The sequence below is a fragment of the Emys orbicularis genome, chromosome 9 (genome assembly GCF_028017835.1).
Source record: "Emys orbicularis isolate rEmyOrb1 chromosome 9, rEmyOrb1.hap1, whole genome shotgun sequence".
NCBI classification, from domain to species: domain Eukaryota; kingdom Metazoa; phylum Chordata; order Testudines; family Emydidae; genus Emys; species Emys orbicularis.
The window spans coordinates 17,169,410-17,189,748 of NC_088691.1; the positions used below are offsets into that span (position 1 = coordinate 17,169,410).

Here is a 20,339-nt window from a genome sequence, read left to right on the forward strand (position 1 = left end):
CCAGTCTAATAGGTGACACTGGCAGTAGAATGTCTGTGCCCAATCGGGTAAAGAATGTGAGCTAAGCCAAACAGCAAAAATCAAGATGTTTGTACACTAATGCGAGGAGCCTAGGTAACAAAATGGAGGAACTAGAGTTACTGGTGCAGGAAGTGAAACCAGATATTAGAGGGATAAACATGGTGGAATAGTAGTCATAATTGGAGTACAGGTATTGAAGGGTATGTGCTGTTTAAGAAAGACAGAAATAAAGGCAAAGGTGGTGGAGTAGCATTGTATATCAATGATGAGTAAAGAAATAAGAAGTGATGGAATGGAGCACCAGTGGCTGGCGGCACAGCCACGCACCGCACAGCTCAGAGCACCGGGTCAGGCCGGTCTCTGCAGCGGCGCTGCCCCAGGAGCTCCCGCCGCTCAGAACATTGCGGGCCGTTGTTTGCCCACCTCTGTACTAGAGCCTCCCCTGGGATAGTGCTTGGGGTGTGCTATTGACCACCGGGATCTGATTTGCATATGGATAGAGATCTCTTTAACGTTTTTAATGAAGTAAATACTAATGGGAATTGTATGATCATGGGAGACTAACTTCCCAGATATAGACTGGAGGACAAGTGCTAGTAATAATAATAGGGCTCAGATTTTCCTGGATGCGATAGCTGATGGATTCCTTCACCAAGTAGTTGCTGAACCAACAAGAGGAGATGCCATTTTAGATTCAGTTTTGGTGGGTAGTGAAGACCTCATACAAGAAATGGTTGTAGGGGACAACCTTGGTTCGAGCGATCATGAGCTAATTCAGTTCAAACTAAATGGAAGGATAAACAAAAATAGATCTGTGACTAGGGTTTTTGATTTCAAAAGGGTTAATTTTAAAAAAATTAAGGAAATTAGTTAGGGAAGTGGATTGGACTGAAGAACCTGTGGATCTAAAGGCGGAGGAGACCTGGAATTATTTCAAGTCAAAGTTGCAGAAACTATCAGAAGCCTGCATCCCAAGAAAGGGGAAAAAATTCATAGGCAGGAGTTGTAGACCAAGCTGGATGAGCAAGCATCTCAGAGAGGTGATTAAGAAAAAGCAGAAAGCCTACAAGGAGTGGAAGATGGAAGGGATCAGCAAGGAAAGCTACCTTATTGAAGTCAGAACGTGTAGGGATAAAGGGAGAAAGGCCAAAAGCCATGTAGAGTTGGACCTTGCAAAGGGAATTAAAACCAATAGTAAAAGGTTATATAGCCATATAAATAAGAAGAAAACAAAGAAAGAAGAAGTGGAACCGCTAAACACTGAGGATGGAGTGGAGGTTAAGGATAATCTAGGCATGGCCCAATAATATCTAAACAAATACTTTGCCTCAGTCTTTAATGAGGAGCTTAGGGATAATGGCAGGATGACAAATGGGAATGAGGATATGGAGGTAGATATTACCACATCCAAGGTAGAAGCCAAACTCGAACAGCTTAATGGGACTAAATCGGGGGGCCCAGATAATCTTCATCCAAGAATATTAAAGGAACTGGCACATGAAAATGCAAGCCCATTAGCAAGTATTTGTAATGAATCTGTAAACTCAGGGGTTGTACCGTATGACTGGAGAATTGCTAACATAGTTCCTATTTTTAAGAAAGGGGGGGAAAAAGTGATCCGGGTAACTACAGGCCTGTCAGTTTGACATCTGTAGTATGCAAGGTCTTGGAAAAAATTTTGAAGGAGAAAGTAGTTAAGGACATTGAGGTCAACGGTAATTGGGACAAAATACAACATGGTTTTACAAAAGGTAGATCGTGCCAAACCAACCTGATCTCCTTCTTTGAGAAGGTAACAAATCTTTTAGACAAAGGAAATGTAGTGGATCTAATTTACATCGATTTCAGTAAGGCATTTGATACAGTTCCATATGGGGAATTATTAGTTAAATTGGAAAAGATGGGGATCAATATGAAAACTGAAAGGTGGATAAAGAACTGGTTAAAGGGGAGACTACAATGGGTCATACTGAAAGGTGAACTGTCAGGCTGGAGGGAGGTTACTTGTGGAGTTCCTCAGGGATCGGTTTTGGGACCAATCTTATTTAAATCTTTTTATTACTGACCTTGGCACAAAAAGTGGGAGTGTGCTAATAAAGTTTGCAGATGACACAAAGCTGGGAGGTATTGCCAATACAGAGAAGGACCGGGATATCATACAGGAAGATCTGGATGACCTTGTAAACTGGAGTAATAGTAACAGGATGAAATTTAATAGTAAAAAGTGCAAGGACATGTATTTAGGGATTAACAACAAGATTTTTTGTTATAAACTAGGGACTCATCAGTTAGAAGCAACAGAGGAGGAGAAGGACCTCAGAGTATTGGTTGATCACAGGATGACTATGAGTTGTCAATGTGATATGGCCGTGAAAAAACCAAATGCGGTCTTGGGATGCATTAGGCGAGGTATTTCCAGTAGAGATAAGGAGGTGTTAGTACCGTTATACAAGGCATTGATGAGACCTCATCTGGAATACTGTGTGCAGTTCTGGTCTCCCAAGTTTAAGAAGGATGAATTCAAAACTGGAACAGGTACAGAGAAGGGCTACTAGGATGATCCGAGGAATGGAAAACCTGTCTTATGAAAGGAGACTCAAAGAGCTCGGCTTGTTTAGTCTAACCAAAAGAAGGCTGAGGGGAGATAGGATTGTTCTCTATAAATATATCAGAGGGATAAATACCAGGGAGGGAGAGGAATTATTTAAGCTCAGTACCAATGCGGACACAAGAACAAATGGATATAAACTGGCCATCAGGAAGTTTAGACTTGAAATTAGACGAAGGTTTCTAACCATCAGAGGAGTGAAGTTCTGGAACAGCCTTCCAAGGGGAGCAGTGGGGGCAAAAGACATATCTGGCTTCAAGACTAAGCTTGATAAGTTTATGGAGGGGATGGTATATGTGATAGCCTAATTTTGGCAATGAATTGATCTTTGATTATTAGCGGTAAATATGCCTAATGGCCTGTGATGGGATGTTAGATGGGGTGGGATCTGAGTTACTACAGAGAATTCTTTCCTGGGTGTCTGGCTGGTGAGTCTTGCCCACATGCTCAGGGTTTAGCTGATCGCCATATTTGGGGTCAGGAAGGAATTTTCCTCCAGGGCAGATTGGCAGAGGCCCTGGGGGTTTTTCGCCTTCCTCTGCAGCATGGGGCACGGGTCACTTGCTGGAGGATTCTCTGCACCTTGAAGTCGTTAAACCATGATTTGAGAACTTCAATGGCTCAGACATAGGTTAGGGGTTTGTTGCAGGAGTGGGTGGGTGAGATTCTGAGGTCTGACTAGATGATCATAATGGTCCCTTCTGACCTTAAAGTCTATGACTCTATGCAATGAAATGAAGAAAAGTCTATCTTTCTCGTTGCAAGACTAAAAACATTAATTAGCCACTTAATTCACCAAAGATTCAATTGATTCTTCACATCATTTCCTTCCCCTCCCTCCCCGTTGTCTACTTGTTTTTATAGCTTGAGGCAATAAAGTTGTGACATGGGAGCTGGAGAGCTAATGTAAAGGCGGTGTCTTGCTCCCTAAGACTGTTCATAGTGATGCCTCATGATTATTTGTATGTTGTTACATAACCATTTTTCAGCCCACCTTGTTCATCCCTGGCCTGGGGAAAAAAGAGCTGGTGGAAGTAGGATGTCAGTTGCTCTAGCTGTCTAGCATAAAGCGAAGATTATTTGAAAAGCTATTCTCCTTGTCTTAGAGCCCTTATCTTATGGGGCCCATTTGGGTTACATTACAAATATAGATTGACAACCATCACAAAGCTGTCTTTGGTATTAACTCCTCATAATAGTGAGGTGATGATCTGGGCATTTTACATCAATAAATAGATTTAAAAAGTGCAAATCTTACAACATACAAGACTCAGTAATTGACTCATGTCCTGCTCCCAAACATGAATGAAACCAATAAACTTCCAAAAGCTTAACCAAAAAACAACACACATTTTATCCTGAATTGTCTCAAACTCAGGTTGTGGCAGAGAGAGGTGCTGTGCCTTTGCTGAGAAGTCCTTGTCATCAGCCTCGGAGAGATGAACTGACAGCAAGGGCAACCCAGTTGATGGTAAATTCCACAAAGGCATATGGGTGGAGAATCAATATCTTTACACAACTGTGTCCTGTATCACAGAACTTTACAAACCCTGAATTTTACCCATAAACAAAACCAGTCAGTGCAGAAGTCTATTGGCTCCACCCACGCAAGAGAGAAGCTGCTGCATTCTACACTAGCAATTCCTTAGTAGTCCTCTTCTAAAGTAGCACTGAGTAAAGTACATTGCCTTAATCAAGACAAAGTTATACGGGCATCTCTCACTACAGTGAGGTCCACATTAGAAACCAAACAGTGACAGCCTTTGGGAAATTAAAGAAAGGCAGTAGGCCCAGATCCTCAAAGATCTTTAGGTGCCTAACTCCCATTGCTCTCTGCTAATCTAGGAATGACAAAGGAATCCAATATGACCAGAGACTGTGAGCCATCTTGAAAAAGGCCAGGCATATACACCACAGAAAGTGTGTTCAGGACTCTTGCCCATTCATCCAAATGGAAACGCTGAAGAGGAGCGTTACCCCTATTGTTTCCTAGTGCCTGATGTGATGAAACTAGGGTAGAGGGCGCAAGCAACTGTTTTATCATAAACAGGATTTGCCAGCTTGATTCTGCAGCTGGACAGCAAACCAGCCCACCAACATGCAGCTGAGTTACTTTATTCCTGAACAAGTCCTTAATGTAGTAACCAGTACAGCTTAGTAGAAAAGAATTACTGCAATAGACCCTGATCCAGCAACGCACATAAGCATGCTTGTAGTCCCACAGGAATCTGTGGGATTACTCACATGCTTAAAGTTATGCATGCTCTTAAGTACCTTGCTGAATCAGGGCCTGAGCACACAGAAAAATATTTTTTACAGATATTTTTCTGCCATGTCTTCCCTCCTAAATATTTCAGACAACAATTTAAATGTAATGTTGACAGCAAGCATAAATGCTAGTTTTTATCATTTTTCCTGCTCCATATCTTGATCCTATCCTAATACTTTAGAAACAAGTATCTGGCTGACCAGTTGTTACGCTAATGTTCACATACTACAGAGCAGGTAGAGCTGATACACAACGCAAAACAAACAAACAAAAAGGGTAAGAGTATATTTCTCCTCAAATCACTTTAATTTCCCACAGCCATATAAATTTAAAGTATGAAACAACAATACAGCTATAGAATCTAGGTTCTCTTTTAAAGCAGCAGCATATAAAACATATAAAAGCTAAAAGCTCAGCACGAGCTTCAAAGAACAAGGACTGAGTGAATTTTGCTGAAGACATGTAATTCACAAAATACGATACACTAAAGCAGTGGTTTTCAACCTTTTTTTCATTTGCAGACCCCTAAAAAATTTCGAATGGAGGTGCGGACCCCTTTGGAAATCTGCTTCCCCCCCCCCGAGCTCCGTGGACCACAGATTGAAAACCACTGTTCTATGGTAACGACAACCTTTCAAAGACCCCTTAGTCTGGAGACCCCAAGGGGCTGCGGACCACAGGTTGAAAGCCACAGCACTAACGTACTGGAATGCATAAAATATAAAGCTACACATTATTTAAGTAAAGAAAGGCATTGTATAATATACAAAATTTGCAAAAATTAAACCATGAGATTTTTCTGAGAGTACCATGAACACAGAAGCTGGCAATTAACGTTTGTAGATAGAAAGAAAAACTGGCAGTTTTATATTTAGCATTCAGTTTCTCCACTTTACGACTTCACTTTCTTAGCATCCTTCTTCCCAGAGCTCTCTGTTGCTGAATCTGCTTTTCTTTTCTGTGACTAAAGAAACAAAAACAAACAGTTTTTCAAATGTTGAAAAATATGAAGGACATGACTATTCAATCTGAAGACAGAGGTTCTAATTTACTATGCAATGTATATTTCAACCATTCATATTCATAGTGCACAACAGAGGGCAAAAGAGAACCCCCTGAAAAAAAGTTAAAGTTAAAATAAGCACAAGGGCCTGATTCTGCCACACTTTTTCATGATCAGCAGTATCTTACTCCACAAAGAGTTTTATTGGTTCAGTATTACACATCATGAACAAAGGTAGCAGGGTTAGGCCCCTGGTTTGTGTATGTGGCTTTGCTTGTTCTATTTAATTCATCTGAAGAACTATTTAATTCATTACTTATCAAGTATCTTCCTCCAGTAACTAGTATTTTAGAGCAGTAGTTTTCAAACATTTTTTCTGGGGACCCAGTTGAAGAAAATTGTTGATGCCCGTGACCCAACGGAGCGGGGATGAGGGGTTTGGGGTGTGGAAGGGGCTCAGGGCTGGGGCAGAGGGTTGGGGGTTGGGGGGTGGGGGTGGGGCCAGGAATGAGGGGCTCTGGGTTTGGGGGGGCTCTGGGCTGGGGATGCACACTGTGGGGTGGGGCTGAGGGGTTGGGGTGCAGGAAGGGGTTCCAGGTTTTGGGGGGCTCAGGGTTGTGGCAAGGGATTAGGGCATGGGGTTGGGGCGCAGACTTACCTCCGGCGGCTCCCGGTCAGCGGTGCAGAGGCAGGCTTCCCGCCTGTCCTGGCGCCGCGGACCGCGCTGCGCCCTGGAAGTGGCCAGCAGCAAGTCTGGCTCCTTGGCAGAGGCATGCAAGCAGCTTTGCACGACTCTTGCCCACAGGCACCGCCTCCCCTCCCCCGTGGGAGTCTGTGCTCGGGGCGGGGGTAGCGCGCAGAGCCCTGTGGCCCCCCGCCTATAAGACGGACCCGCTGCTGGCTGCTTCCTGGCCGCAGCGCGGTGTCGAAACAGGTAGGCACTAGCCTGCCTTAGCTGGTCAGTACTGCTGATGGGACTTTTAACATCCCGATCGGCGGTGCTGACCAGAGCGACCCAGTGCCTGACATGCTGCGACCGAGAACTGGGTTGAGACCCAAAGTTTGAAAAACGCTGTTTTAGAGGCTGGATAACAATGTGAGGTTAAAGTTTATGTAACACTATCTACTTACATCTTGTTGGGGTGTCGGGAGGGGGAATATTTTCTCAAGGAATTCATCACACTCAGAAGACAGGTATCTCTATGCTACCTATATGGAAACCCTTTAAAGGGAATCAAAGAGTTGAAGTTCTGATCTTCAAGAGAGTTATTACCCACATCTCCAGGGAGACAGAGATGGACACCTATGGTATGCATGTAATCTCTTTCTCGGCCAACTAAAACTTTCATTTTGAAGAAAATCGGAGGTTACAATTACCTTACTTTGCACTTCATTTTAACTAGACAAATCAATAAAATGTTGAATCATGCCCCATTAAGAGGTAAGTAAATGCTGATAAATTTACCGCTGGAACTTTTGTTCCCCTTTTCTTCTTTTCAGCTCTCTCTTTTTCCTCAATTTCCATATTTTCTTTTTCTATCAATGATATGAGAGTATTGCAGCGTCTTTGGAATTCCTAAGAAGGGTAATAATCAAACATTAAATTCTGCAGCAGAGACTGCATCACTATATACACTGAAAGTCACTAAGGATTTCAAACCATCCTGAGACATTTTCAAAGGTGCTCGATTCCAACAATATGAACCAGATTATCTGAAGTGCTCAGGTCCCATCAAAAATTATGGGAGTTGTTGGGTCCTGAGCATTCTTGAATATCTGGCCACTTCATTTAAGTGCCTAAATGGGAGTGAGCAGTTTTGATACCCTGACCCTTTATTGTTTATTTAAAAGCATCTAGATACAGAAAAAGGTGCTGGTCATGGTTGTGATTTGAACAGTATTTCTATAGATACCAAAGAAGTAATGTGTCCCTATGCGTCTCACATACATGAATTTGGCCGTTTCTTGCGGTGCTCTGTAAGCATTAGCACAAGGGGTTATGAAATGAAAAATATTAACTGACATTAAGCAGTGGTAGAATATCTGAGCATGAGTACTAATTGATTATTATTAAAAAGTTTATGTAATAAGTTTATATGACACCGTGTCCCCTGCTCTTAAGGACTTACAGTTTAAAACAGAGAAGGTAAACAGGAGACAAGAAACAGGACGTCATTTATAACAGCGAAGAGATTTCTGGTAAGAGGAGAAAGGAATGAAGGATTCATAACAGAAATGGTTCCAAGGAGGGTTAAGACGGAAGATTTGATTGGGGGCTGCCAAGATAGGAAGCAAGACACTGTTCCAAACTTATGAAAAACATGACATGAGCTGAAAGATGCAGGAATGAGGGAATTATGTATGTAGGTTTTTGAAGGTGAGGTGATATGGTAAGAGACAGGAAAGCCAGCTCGTTAAGTGAAGTAAGGAGGGGGCTGTTGTGGCAAGAGATTGCAGTCTAAATAGCCAAAGCGTGGGGAAAAGCAAGCATTATTATCCCCATTTTACAGATCAAAGTGTTAATTTCTCTTTGGCCCCTTGACCTGCGCAAACATCTGGTTCATGAGGGTTCCCCATACAAAAGATACTGGGTTACAAGGTCAAATTGTGATCGGTTAGTGAAACTTCCTAGAGGAAGAGAGGAGGACTCACACCAGAGATTTTCTGACATTCCCTGGAATGGAAAGCTAGGTTCTCCTGCAAAGCCAAGTTTTGGTTTCAGTGTGAAAGTGGAGAGAAAAAGCAAAGATTCACTAAGCTAGGACCAATGTACTAAATTTAGCAAAAGGAGCAATTAAGCCAAATAGCTAAAGATTTATCTGATTTAGTCTCCTGTATATCAAAGAACATTCTGATTGTTACTGCACATTTTCTAAAGCTTTCTGTAGACAATGCACATAGCCTTCTCTAGTACTGAACTGAGCTCCCAGATAGATCTACAGCACTCATGTGAAGATTTGAGACAGTAAAGTCAGTTTACTGCAACAGTAAACCCGGAGAGCACACACAGCCTCAATCTGGGCTTTCATCAGAGATTTGGATTTTACCAGCCAATTATCTAAATATAACACACCATGAACCCCTTGAATCCTTATGGATGGTAGCTGCTACTTTGGTTAGAATCTTTTAAATTCACAGAGCTGTGGCAAGACTGAAAGGATGGTCTCTGTACAAAAATGCACTGGCTGTTGATCAGAACTATCAAACACACAAAAAAGATATGAGGCATGGGTATATGGAGATGTGTCTAGAAGACCTATGGATGCTAAAAAAAAGCTCCCTTTTTTACAGCTGCTACGCAGACTCAAGCTATTCTAAATGGAATTGTTTGTTCTTCTAAAAGCAGTTTAGCCATTTGAGATGTAAGACTGCCCTGAAGCCTCTTGAACGCTTTGGCACTAAAAATAGTGTAGACAGGTATTTTTTGTCTTTCTCGGAGGAGCTGGATGCTCTTGTTTATTGCATTTGTGGGGGACGGGGAAGAATCCGACAGATAAAGTGAAAACATTTCTTAAGCTTCACAGAGGAGAGAGAAATTCTATACTAACGATGGAAATAATCTATTCTCTGATGTCTCGATTTCCCACTCAAAAAAAAAGGTGGGGTGAAAGAGGTCATTCTGCCCCCAATGAATAAGTGGGGTAAGGGACAATCAGAGGTTTGCATGTGCTGGAATACAGGCCTCCCAAAGATCTTCCCGGCCCAATTAGTAATTAATGTAATACATAGACCCACAAGAATTAGCTTTAAAAAAATTATATATGATCTTCTGACAAAGCCTAAAAGAGTCTTGCTTGGCTTTACTTTTAGTTTTAATATTTACTGTGGGGGGGTTTTCATATCACCAGCAGGAAATCTGCCTCCCTGAATGGGAGACTGATAACCCAATGTTCAGAACAGAGTTCCTGAAGGCAGCCTCCATGGAAAGGGAGAAGGCAGCCCGTCAAGTTTCTTAACATAAGAACAGGGCATTTCCTATGGTGAAGAACTGTTTTTTGTCCTTCCTGTGTCTACAGGGGAACTGATTTCTGTGGTTAGGCTGAGCAGAAGGGGGCCGAGGCCAATAGCAACTGCAGAGGAAATGGCTTCACTGAAGATCTTGTTGAGGTAGCTTGCCAGCTCCAGATGCAAGGCAACAAGGGATACGGTCAGATGGCAGAAGAGAGGCCAACAACATTTGAGTATATCTGTGGTATCAGAATGTGAAGCAGCCAACACTGAGGGTTTTACCTTTTTCCTGTGGATACTGTCAGAAGTTTGTGGAAGCCTGCTGATTTATGAAAAAGGGAGGGAAACCCCCCATTTTAGCCTCTGCAGCAGCATCCTGGCTCCCAGCACTTCCCAAGGCCTTCTGTATCCAATAGATGGCCATTTTAGACAGAGCAATTTGTAACAACCCTCCTATTTTTCTGGTGGAGGAAGGTTCTCTGTACTTGGTGGTATCTTCTGAAGCAAAAAGATTCTCCTAAGAAGAGTGCTGCTGGTCAGCTTTCGTTCCTCACAGAGGAGCAGTGACTGGATTCTGTGTGCACCGAAAGTAGTTACTGCTTATTCATCTGTTTATCAATCATTTGGTGGGGTGGGGGAGAGGAATCTCATTACCTCCTGCAGAAACTAGTACTTTCTCAAAGTCCTCATATACAGCAATGCAAATTACCTCCAGTGGTTTATACAATTGAAAAGAAGCTGCAGATTATTGTGCTAACTATTCTAAACATAGGAAAACAACCCAGCTCTCAAGGGACATGGGGGTGGGTGGATACCACTATCCTACAATTTCAACTACAGATAATGTCAATTTCCCTATGATGCATATAGCCTCCACTGATTCACACTCTTGGAGACTATAGAACTAAAAAAATGTCTTTCTAAAAAGGACTTTTTGGCTTTATATCTGCTTAAAGCCTGAACCGATAATATGAATGAAAAAATGCACCACCTCCAATGAAATTATGAAATCCAGTAAAAGACAATTTTAAAGTGGGAAATGATCACAAAACATTTTATCATTAAAATAATACAAAATAGTTTCTAAATAACTTAAACTGAATAAAATAGATAACATGGCAATATTCAATACTACATAAGGATAAAAAAGATTAAGAAAAAGCAAAGGAGCTACAGGGCACTGTACATTAGTCCAGTAACCCTTCACATCTGAGGACCTAGATTCAAGTCTGAACTTAGATTAAGAGTGAAAGTTTATTAGTCAAATCTCTGGATGTTCATATCACTAAACTGCTAGATTTTACATGACTGGCACAGGAGTGGAATTGCAATGGTATGGTATATCTGGGGAGTGGGGATATAAGCTATGGGTAATTATGCACAATCCTACCCATGCTATGCCTGCCTCAAACCAGCATGATGAATCCCTCATTTTGAGGGCATTACATTCATTCACAATTTTTAAATACAAAACAAGAAAAATGGGAAAAGAACTGAAGCCTCATCTTAGAAATAATGCACACAAAATAGATCTACCGATCTGGGAATCTTTCTGCAATGCAGTATCTATGTAGGTATTTTGAGTTATTTTTAAAAGTATGCCATGATACTACATTGCCTTACTGCTCTCATATGGCAGAACTAACTGGAGTCTGCAGACCTGTGCACATGGCTTTTATTGAACAAACTCAATTATCAAGTAGGAAATACATGAAGATAAGCATTTGGGAAGGGGTTTGGACCACTTATCGTACTTTTTCTGTCACATAGCCTCTTTTGCAGTTTCCTCAGTCTACCTAGAAAAGGCAGCTAAATAATCTTTTAAACATGTACAGACAATAGGAAACTTAAAAAGACTATGCCAACTTCAGTGCATGCCATTATGCTTGGACTGAGCACTACTTTTTGAACTTTTTGTAGTAGATGGGTCACTATTAATATACGCAATACCCCCCTTTCTATATCAATCAGTAGTCATAAAGCTGCAATACAACAAGCACAGAAAATATCAGTAAACTTGGGAGACTTATTCAAAGAGATTAAAGACTCCACATTACATTTCCTGTGCACTGAAAATCCTAGACACTAAGACTGCCTAAGTCTGAGTGACAGAAGGTCTGAATAACTTCTCTATGAAAGTCAGGGTCAGGTGAATAACAAAGGGCAAAGGAATTGCATACCACATTTGTGTGCCTCAACCTGACTTTAACAGACGGTACAACCTCAACGTCAGACATTGAATCAAGCTCCTGCTAAGAACTGCATTGAAGTGGGATACTTCAAAGCAATGTTCATAATCCCAAGGGGGAAATCACTTCATTTGGACTTCTACCCTCTTTGATACTGCAATGAAAAGAGTTACATTCCACTGAGCTGCCAACGTTAAATTGTTACCATTTAATCACTTCTACTTTGTGGGTATCAAACACAAACATTTACTTAGTATAAACTGTTCATATATAAAGGTTACAAGGGGGGGGGGGAATTAAATATTTGACTAGAAAGATATGTAATAAAACCCACCAGAATTCATACAATCAGAAGAAAAATCTTCTGACCACCAGTTCTTTGTTACGTGCTATCTTTGGGCTACGTTGTGCCATTGGTGCGACTGTGAGTAAATGTTCAACATTGGGCTACGCTCCCCAGAGGGAGCTTCTAGAACATTTACACTCAAATAGGCATAAATCCCTCCCAGAGTTTCCAGATGTGCACATAAGGGAGGGTGAGCTGCCTCTCACTTCTATCCATAAAACAAACCCTCAGCACAATTGGGGGTGTGGCTTATGCCACCTTCACGGCTCCAGAATCCTGTTATTTATAGCAATCTCATAGATGGTCTAAGTTACGTATAATCGTCCCTGGCTCCAAGGAGGTGGGTTTCTGTTGAGACGGTCAAGTTAAAATGCTAAAGGAGAGAGAGGGAGACTTTAAAAACAGCATTCAGCACTATTTTCCCAACCTAACACCACTGTAATCAGTGGCAGGTTGGCCACGGATTCAAAATACTGGGGTTGGGCGCTTGTTCCCTCCCACCCAATCTGTGCAGGGAAGGTATCCTTCCATGTGTGCATCTTCTTCCACCTATTCAAGAGAAGAAAAGGGACTCAGCTGCCTCCACTGCTTCACACCCACCCAACAGGTCCTGTGGGAAGGACAGAATGAAGGGTATAAGTTGCTGCCCTCTCAGCTACTGGAGGCAGGTGGCCAAGTGGGGGCACAGAGCCACATGAGGACAGGGTGGTGCAGGGACACATGGGGATGGGGGCAGATGTGCCTGACTAAATGAGAGAGGCTAGGGGTCAGCCAGGGTCGGTCTGCATGGGGGAGGCTCCCTAACCAACTCTCCTCCTCCCCCCCAAAAAAAACCAAAACACACACCTGTTCCATACCTTTCCCACCCAACAACCCTCCATGTTCACATCCAGTCTCCTTCCCAGCAATTACTTCCCTCTCCCTTAGCTCCTCCATTACCCGAGTCCCCCCAAGCCTTTGCACTGCTTCTGAGGGCTGCAGGAAATAAGTTTCTGCACTGTAGTTTAAATTAATTACTTAAAGTTCTGTATTAAGATGCCTAGTAAGGAATGTATTTGTCAAAACACATTTCCTGAATCTTTTTTGTTGTCTGTGTAGTTACAAACCTACTTGCTGACAGGGTATTTTGAAATAAATTACCAAAATAATTAAAATTGGTGTGATTATATTGTGTTATTTTGACAAATAAAATATGCAGAATTTTAAAATACCATGCACAGAATTTTACAACTTTTTAGCACAGAATTCCCCCAGAAGTAATACACATACCGAACCTGTGGCTTTCACAGGTCACTGTATGTAAAATGTACATAAAAGAGTTCTTTCCCCTTGTTAAGTTCTGTTCCAGTCATTTATTAAGGTTTTTAAACTGCACAGATTTTTCTTTGCACTCATTTTGTTACCGAATAAAATTCTACTATTTGGAAAATCATTCATCTTTATTAATTCACAACAGATGCTGCAGGGTGCCTAGCAGTTTTGAAAGCACCCACTGACTCCTTAATATATAGTATGACAACTCATAGGATCAATGACAGCATAATAAGCATAAGTGTGTAGCTAAAACCACAAAATTAATAGGTGCATTGACAGTGTTATATTCATACATAGCACCACACAAATTCCTAATAGGCCCCAAAATAGCTGAGCCAGGTAGAGCACAGTCCATCAGAACACATTACTGTGGCTCACTGTTAAAGAGCTCTTTCAAAGCCTACCTGAGACAGATAGCTCTGTGTTAGTGCTTCTAATAGCCCTTGTGTCTGGCTTTTCAAACTCAGTAGACAGCCACTCCATCTCCACTCCTGCAGCAGCTTGTTCCCCCCTTTGCTTCAGGGATATTATAACAGGCAGTTACAACTATTGAGATTTTTTCCCCACTGAGATCCAGTCTTGTGAGTAACCACCACCAGCATCTACCAAAAAGCACATTTAACTGTCATTCTGCCTCTGGTGAGAGGGTAGCTGAATCTTTCCTTGGTGCTGTTAGGTGTCTGGTGTATAGCTTCATGAGCCAGGGGAGCAAGGGGTCCCCCCAGGTTCACTATTGGCACTTCAACATCACCAATCTTAATTCATGAGTCGTGAAAGAAAGTCTCTGCTTGTAGTTTTCTGAACATTCCTCTGTTCTTAAAGATGCAAGTGTCAGGTATCTTCCCTGACCAGCCAACACCAATGTTGGTGAAGTGTCCCCAGTGTATCAATGCCTGCATAACCATAGAAAAGTAGCCCTTTGTGTTGATGCACTACGTGGGGCAAGGTTGTCTAATGCCAAAATAGGGATATGTATGCCATCTATTGCTCCACCACAATTCAGGAACCCCATTGCTGCAAATCCAACTACTACGTCCTGCACATTGCTGAGTCACAGTCCTGCATAGCAGGAGACACACTTGCATGGCAATGGCCCCAGCAGTGGAATATCCAACTCCAATTTGATTTTCCACTGACCAGTAGCAATCTGGCATTGCAAGTTTCCACTGTGCAATCGTTACTGGCTTCTCCACTGGCAGTGCAGCTCTCCTCCTGGTGTCCCTGCGCTGGAGGGATGGGGTGAGCTCAGACAGATAGATCCAGGAATGTAGCCTTGCGCATCTGAAAGTTCTGCAGCCACTGCTAGTCATCCCAAGCCTGCATCACAATACAATCCCACCAGTCAGCGCTCGTTTCTCGGGCCCAGAAGCAGCACTCCATCTGCAGCTGCTCAGTGAATCCCACCAACCAACCTTGAATTGACTCTCACTATGTCCCACAGCAATCTGCCCTCCAAGAAATCCTCAGGTTCCCCACTGATTCAGTTCTTCTTACGCCTCTTCAAATACTGGAGGATCGTGCGTCCTGTGTTTGCAACGTTTATGACAATAGTGCCGAGCTGTGCAGGCTCCATGTTTCTGACAGCGAAGACGGCCATTCGGAATTTTTTTTAAAGGCAAGAAAATTATGGTATATAGATGACATTATGGGATGGACATAGTTGCACTTGGGGAAGTTAACCCCTTGCTCCCAGTCACCCCCGGCGTGACTCATTTCTCCCCCACCATATGTTGCCAAAACTTCGCAAAAGACAATGCGCTGGACGATGGCAAGTTGAAAATTGGTATACTTACTTATGGTGCACTGCATTCTACTGTGCATCAGTACAGCACTCCTGGTGCGTACATGCAGTGCCAATACAAGGAGCCAAGTAAGCAGGTGCAAAAGAGAGATACTAACTGCAACAGCTTTATGCCAATGTAACTTGCATTGACCAAAGTTTGTAGTGTAGATGTGGCCTTAGAAATTGCTGATGGGAGAATCTGATTGGCCCATGCAGATAAGCTTCTGCCAGGATATTAGATGCTTCTACTAGAAGCTAGAATCTCCATCATGAATTTTGTCTTCAACCTCATGTGCTCTAATATGGAATAATCCATATACTGTATTTTTCTTACAGGGAGTCAAGTCTTGAGGGAAAGGCTCTACTGCCCCTTGGTCATTTCTTTCAAGGTCATTTGATATTTCTTGTCCAGGTTGGAAAGAGGAAAAAGAATTTTGTTCGCTCTTGTCATAGCTACAAAAACTAGGATTGCAACAGAGAAAGGAGGAGCACTGAATCATCACTGTTTGCACCACTGAAGATAGAGAATCTATCATGAGAGTAAAAGGGCATAGTCAAGCCAGAAGTTGTGGGGACAAGTCTGGACTATCTCCTATATTTACAGAAAACAGGCTCTCGGTCAGTCCAAAGGTCTTGGACTGGCAGAGAGCTCTTCCTCTGGAGAAATGCAGAAAAAAAGTTTCAGAGAACAGGCACAAATTATGGCTTGGTGAGAATAACTATGATTCAGTAGGTCATGGTATTTTCCATTCCTGAAGAATGAACACAAATAAAATAAAGAGGAAGATAATAATTACTAATCCTGAACACTTAAATAAGTCTTTATGCAGTTAAGAAAAACTATTGTTTTATAGAAGCTCTCACTCTGTGAGCTTAACCTGGGTAGGCCATCTGCTTAGGGAATAAAGAAATGCAGCAGAATTTATATTTGTTTTCTGAAGAGAAATCTTCAGAAGGAAATGAATAGGAAAGAGAAGATGGAGGAAAATTAGGCTGTTTATATGGAATTCAAGAGACATCTAGTGGCTGGTAAGATACAGTGAAGTTTTTCTTGGACCAATATATAACAAGTCCTTTTCAGAATTAAACTGCCTTGCCTACCCTATTTAACACAAGTTTTGGCTATAAAATGCAAAATAAAATAAACGTCACCACCACTTCAACAAAAATCAGGATTTTCATATGCAAACAGAAACTACATCACTAATGAAACCCTAAGCATATCATCATGAGTCTGACAGAGTTTTGAGAGATTAAGAAAAATGAAAGTAATAAACGTTAAAAATAATAATTACCTCTAAGAAGGTTTAGTTTAAAAATATTAGAAGGTTATGAATAGTCTGTAACTGGAAGGGGGCTTGCAGCCCAAACATTACCTCTGATTTTATCTGTGTTCACTATGTATTGTTACTACTCCTTTATAGCCTGTATACTCATGCATTACTGTATTATAATAGTAGAATAATCAGCTTAATAAATAAACTAATTTTAATAGACTAAGTTTGAAAAAGACTACTTAAACCAAAATATTCACTACATTTTGGGTCCCTCAATTTCTAACCACTCACCACATTTCCACCCCCTTGTGTGGCCAGGAGAACAACTACTATATAATAAAACTTGTGACATTCTGGCCTATGTTTTACCCTGATAAATTTACCCACAGGAGATTAACAGGCACGTAGAAATAATTTAGCTGACTAAATTAGGTACTATAGATGTGACCCTGTATGTTTATAGTTTTAAAATCCAACACTACCTGAAAAGGAAATTTAAGTTAGTAAAAATGGTAGCTTCCAGTAGTTAATAAGGGCAGATTTGGAAGGTAATCAAGGGGCGAGGGGGATGGTTGAGGGGATGAGGAATACAGGGATAGAAAATGTTGCTGGTAGTTGGTATCTCAAGCAGACCATCTTTGCTGTGTAATTATAAGCAGCTGTGGGAGTAGTCGGGGGCATTTATGGCCTTTTTCCTACTGAAATGTACTGCTCAAAGACGTGTTCAAAGCCCTGGATGGGTATTTTATAAATAAATAAACCCTGATGGTGCTGCATGAACATGGGAGGCTGGGTTTGCGATCACTAGAACAACAGGTTAAAAAAGAAACATCCAGGTTTGCATATGGAACGGTACCAATCTCATCTGGCCATTTTGTAGCATCTAGTCACTGATCTGCTTTGGACAACAGGCTATGGTGGCCAGGCACAGACTGTGTGATGTGCTCCTTTCTCTGTTATCAAGGAGCTCTGCTCCCTGTCCCCCCCCCTTTTTTTGGGCAGTGGGAGGGTTCAATTCAAGGAGCCTTTGTGAGGGGATAGATACCAGTGATCCCTTACTTCTTCCTCCCTCCCTCCTAACAACTACACTAGTGCCAAGGACAATATGGCCTGTTACAAAGGAACTGTTGTGTCCAAACTTCCCAAGCTCTTTTTGCAAACAACTAAAATATGAAAATTATTTTAAAAGTTGTGTCCTCATCTTTGTAACAAACACTTTTTCACTAAAATAATGTTATGTTTTCTCTTTATATTGGGCTCTGTCCTGCAATGTTTACTCAGGTAAACCTCTCACTGAAGTCATTGCCAGTTGTGCCCAAGTGAAGACTGCAGGACCGAGACTACAGTTGCACAAGAAGATTATACTGTCCTACTCTGAGGTTGATGGGTATTTTAATATTTGTACTCAGCAAGTCTTCCCCTAGCATTGCTACTAGTTAGTCAGTGGATAAATTCCATTAGAATGGCTATATTCTCCAGACTGAAGAAAGAATGCAGCTGAAATGCAAGGTATTAATTTGACTGATACCTTAGTCAAATTGGTACTGTGTCTTATTTATGATCCAACTGTTCACAAAATAGTCTACTGTAATATGATCGAGGTAAAGTGTCATGACTTTTTTAAAATGACTACATTATAGAGGAGAATCCTTCTTTAATTTTAAGTTTTACCTACTATAACATACACTAAGTCACCTGCCACAATAACTGGTTTTTGTAGAAACACTCAGCTACTAGACTTCTCATTTTAGTCCTGAAATACAAATACAAGAGATAAAGTATTGTAAAAGAAAATTAAAATGTTATTTTATATTTTATCAAATTCTCTTCATCTTTTGATAGCCTGTCAGCTAATTCTGAAAAGTGATTCAATTCAAGACCAGTTACAGACACGCTGTTTGGATTATTTATTTTTAGCGTGGAGTGAGCAAACAACAGATTTGTAAGGGCAGTCTATCTTTGCATTAATCTCTTTGGCTGACATGAGACTCAGACTTGCCAGGTTTTGTAATCTGTTTGTTTCGATTTCATTGTAAAGCATTGTTTAGCTGTGCTGAGAAAAAGGCCACCACATCTTATGCTAGGAACTGGTGGTGAGAACATAGACCAAAATGACCACTCTCATACCTAATTGTTTCCCTCACTCCAGTGTTCTGGTACAGGTCCAAATTCCACATAATTCTGCTTAAAGAAACATAAAACATTATCTACAAAAATCTAAGCCTCAGGTAATTGATGCTTGAACATACCATAGCAGTTCTCGATTTGATAAACCAGTCAAATCTGAACTGGGGAGCATTGCGCACACACTGCCTTAGTTCTTCATAGACATTTTCTTTGTCAAAGCCCATCTTGTGTAACATGCATATCAAGAATCTATCTTCTTCTTCTGTGTAGTTTTTGCCTTTGTTTGTTCCATACTGAATACGCAGCTGATGAAAAGGGGCTTTATACCTTGCAATCTGAATGCAAAACAAAAATAAGACTTTTTATTGGTGGACATATAACACTAAATGAAGGCTTTATCACTTCATTGTTACAAGCAGTATGAGTTGTTTATGACAACAAACAATATTTTATATTTTTATTCTGCTTTTCAACCAAAAGGGTTTATAAATTTAAACCACTATTCAAACTATATACAGGGATCACTTCCTCTCCCACTGAAAAGTAGCCAACTTTGGTGTGGAAAATACCAACACTTCCCAACTGCTTTCAGTTCCCTTTAGAAAGAAAGACACTTCATCCAACTATAACAGCAGGCAGAATTTAGTACTAGAAAATTAATAGTAAGACTAATTAAAAGAACAAAAATTGCAACTGTTACTTTGGCATCCAGAGCTTTCTTGATACTGATCCTTCGTTGGATTCTTGCCTCTCCTCGTTCAATCTGAGCCATAATCCTCTCAATGTCCTGCAGTTCATTGCAACGTTCCCAAAAAACAGCTAAAGGAACAAAACATTAAATCTGTAAAATAATATTTTCATTATGTCCTTGTTTGATTGAAGAATTCTATAGCAAAACAACAGTGTAATATTAAACAATGCCAATTTTCTGTTAGTGATATTTGAAGATTTACCAAACACTATTTCACTAGGCTATGTGAAAAACGAATTAAGACACATTCGTGTTTATCAGTATCTTTAGAGGTGAGCTACAAATAACTCAAATTACACTGACTTCAGTTTATTTACTTTAATGAGGTCTGTGTGGATAAAATCCTGCACAACTCTGTTTATTTAAAGGGAGTACATATTACATCAATAATAGTGGAGACAAGACAAGGCTTGTAGTCTAGTGACAGTGCAACATTCTGCCATGTAAAGGAACCAATTTTTGGTCTTTCACTTGTGCTCTGTCTTAGGTCAGCAGGGTCTAAGCAAACCAACTCATTCTTGGAGTCCTCTAAGTGACATCCGCAGACCCAAAAACAATTTAAATAAGCTCTGGAGAGACTCGAGTCCAGCCTTCTTTGACTATGGGAAGAACACTCAAACATAAGATGTTAGGAGAGGTTGTCTGGTGCAACAGAATAGAGGGATGCTCAAGGAAATAAAGTAAAAAACTATTGACCCCCACT

General features: G+C 41.1%; 1 protein-coding gene across 1 annotated transcript in view; it reads right to left on the minus strand.

Moving 5' to 3' along the window:
* Positions 1–5,191: 5,191 nt before the first annotated feature.
* Positions 5,192–20,339, minus strand: part of SMARCA1 (SWI/SNF related, matrix associated, actin dependent regulator of chromatin, subfamily a, member 1) — a 64,917-nt gene continuing 49,769 nt past the window's right edge. The window contains exons 21-24 of the mRNA XM_065411231.1: positions 19,586–19,704; positions 19,008–19,220; positions 7,367–7,477; positions 5,192–5,862 (exon numbers count right to left, since the gene is read on the minus strand). Coding sequence (XP_065267303.1) covers positions 5,791–5,862; positions 7,367–7,477; positions 19,008–19,220; positions 19,586–19,704 — 515 coding nt within the window. The 3' untranslated portion in view covers positions 5,192–5,790. The remainder of the gene's footprint in view (positions 5,863–7,366; positions 7,478–19,007; positions 19,221–19,585; positions 19,705–20,339) is intronic.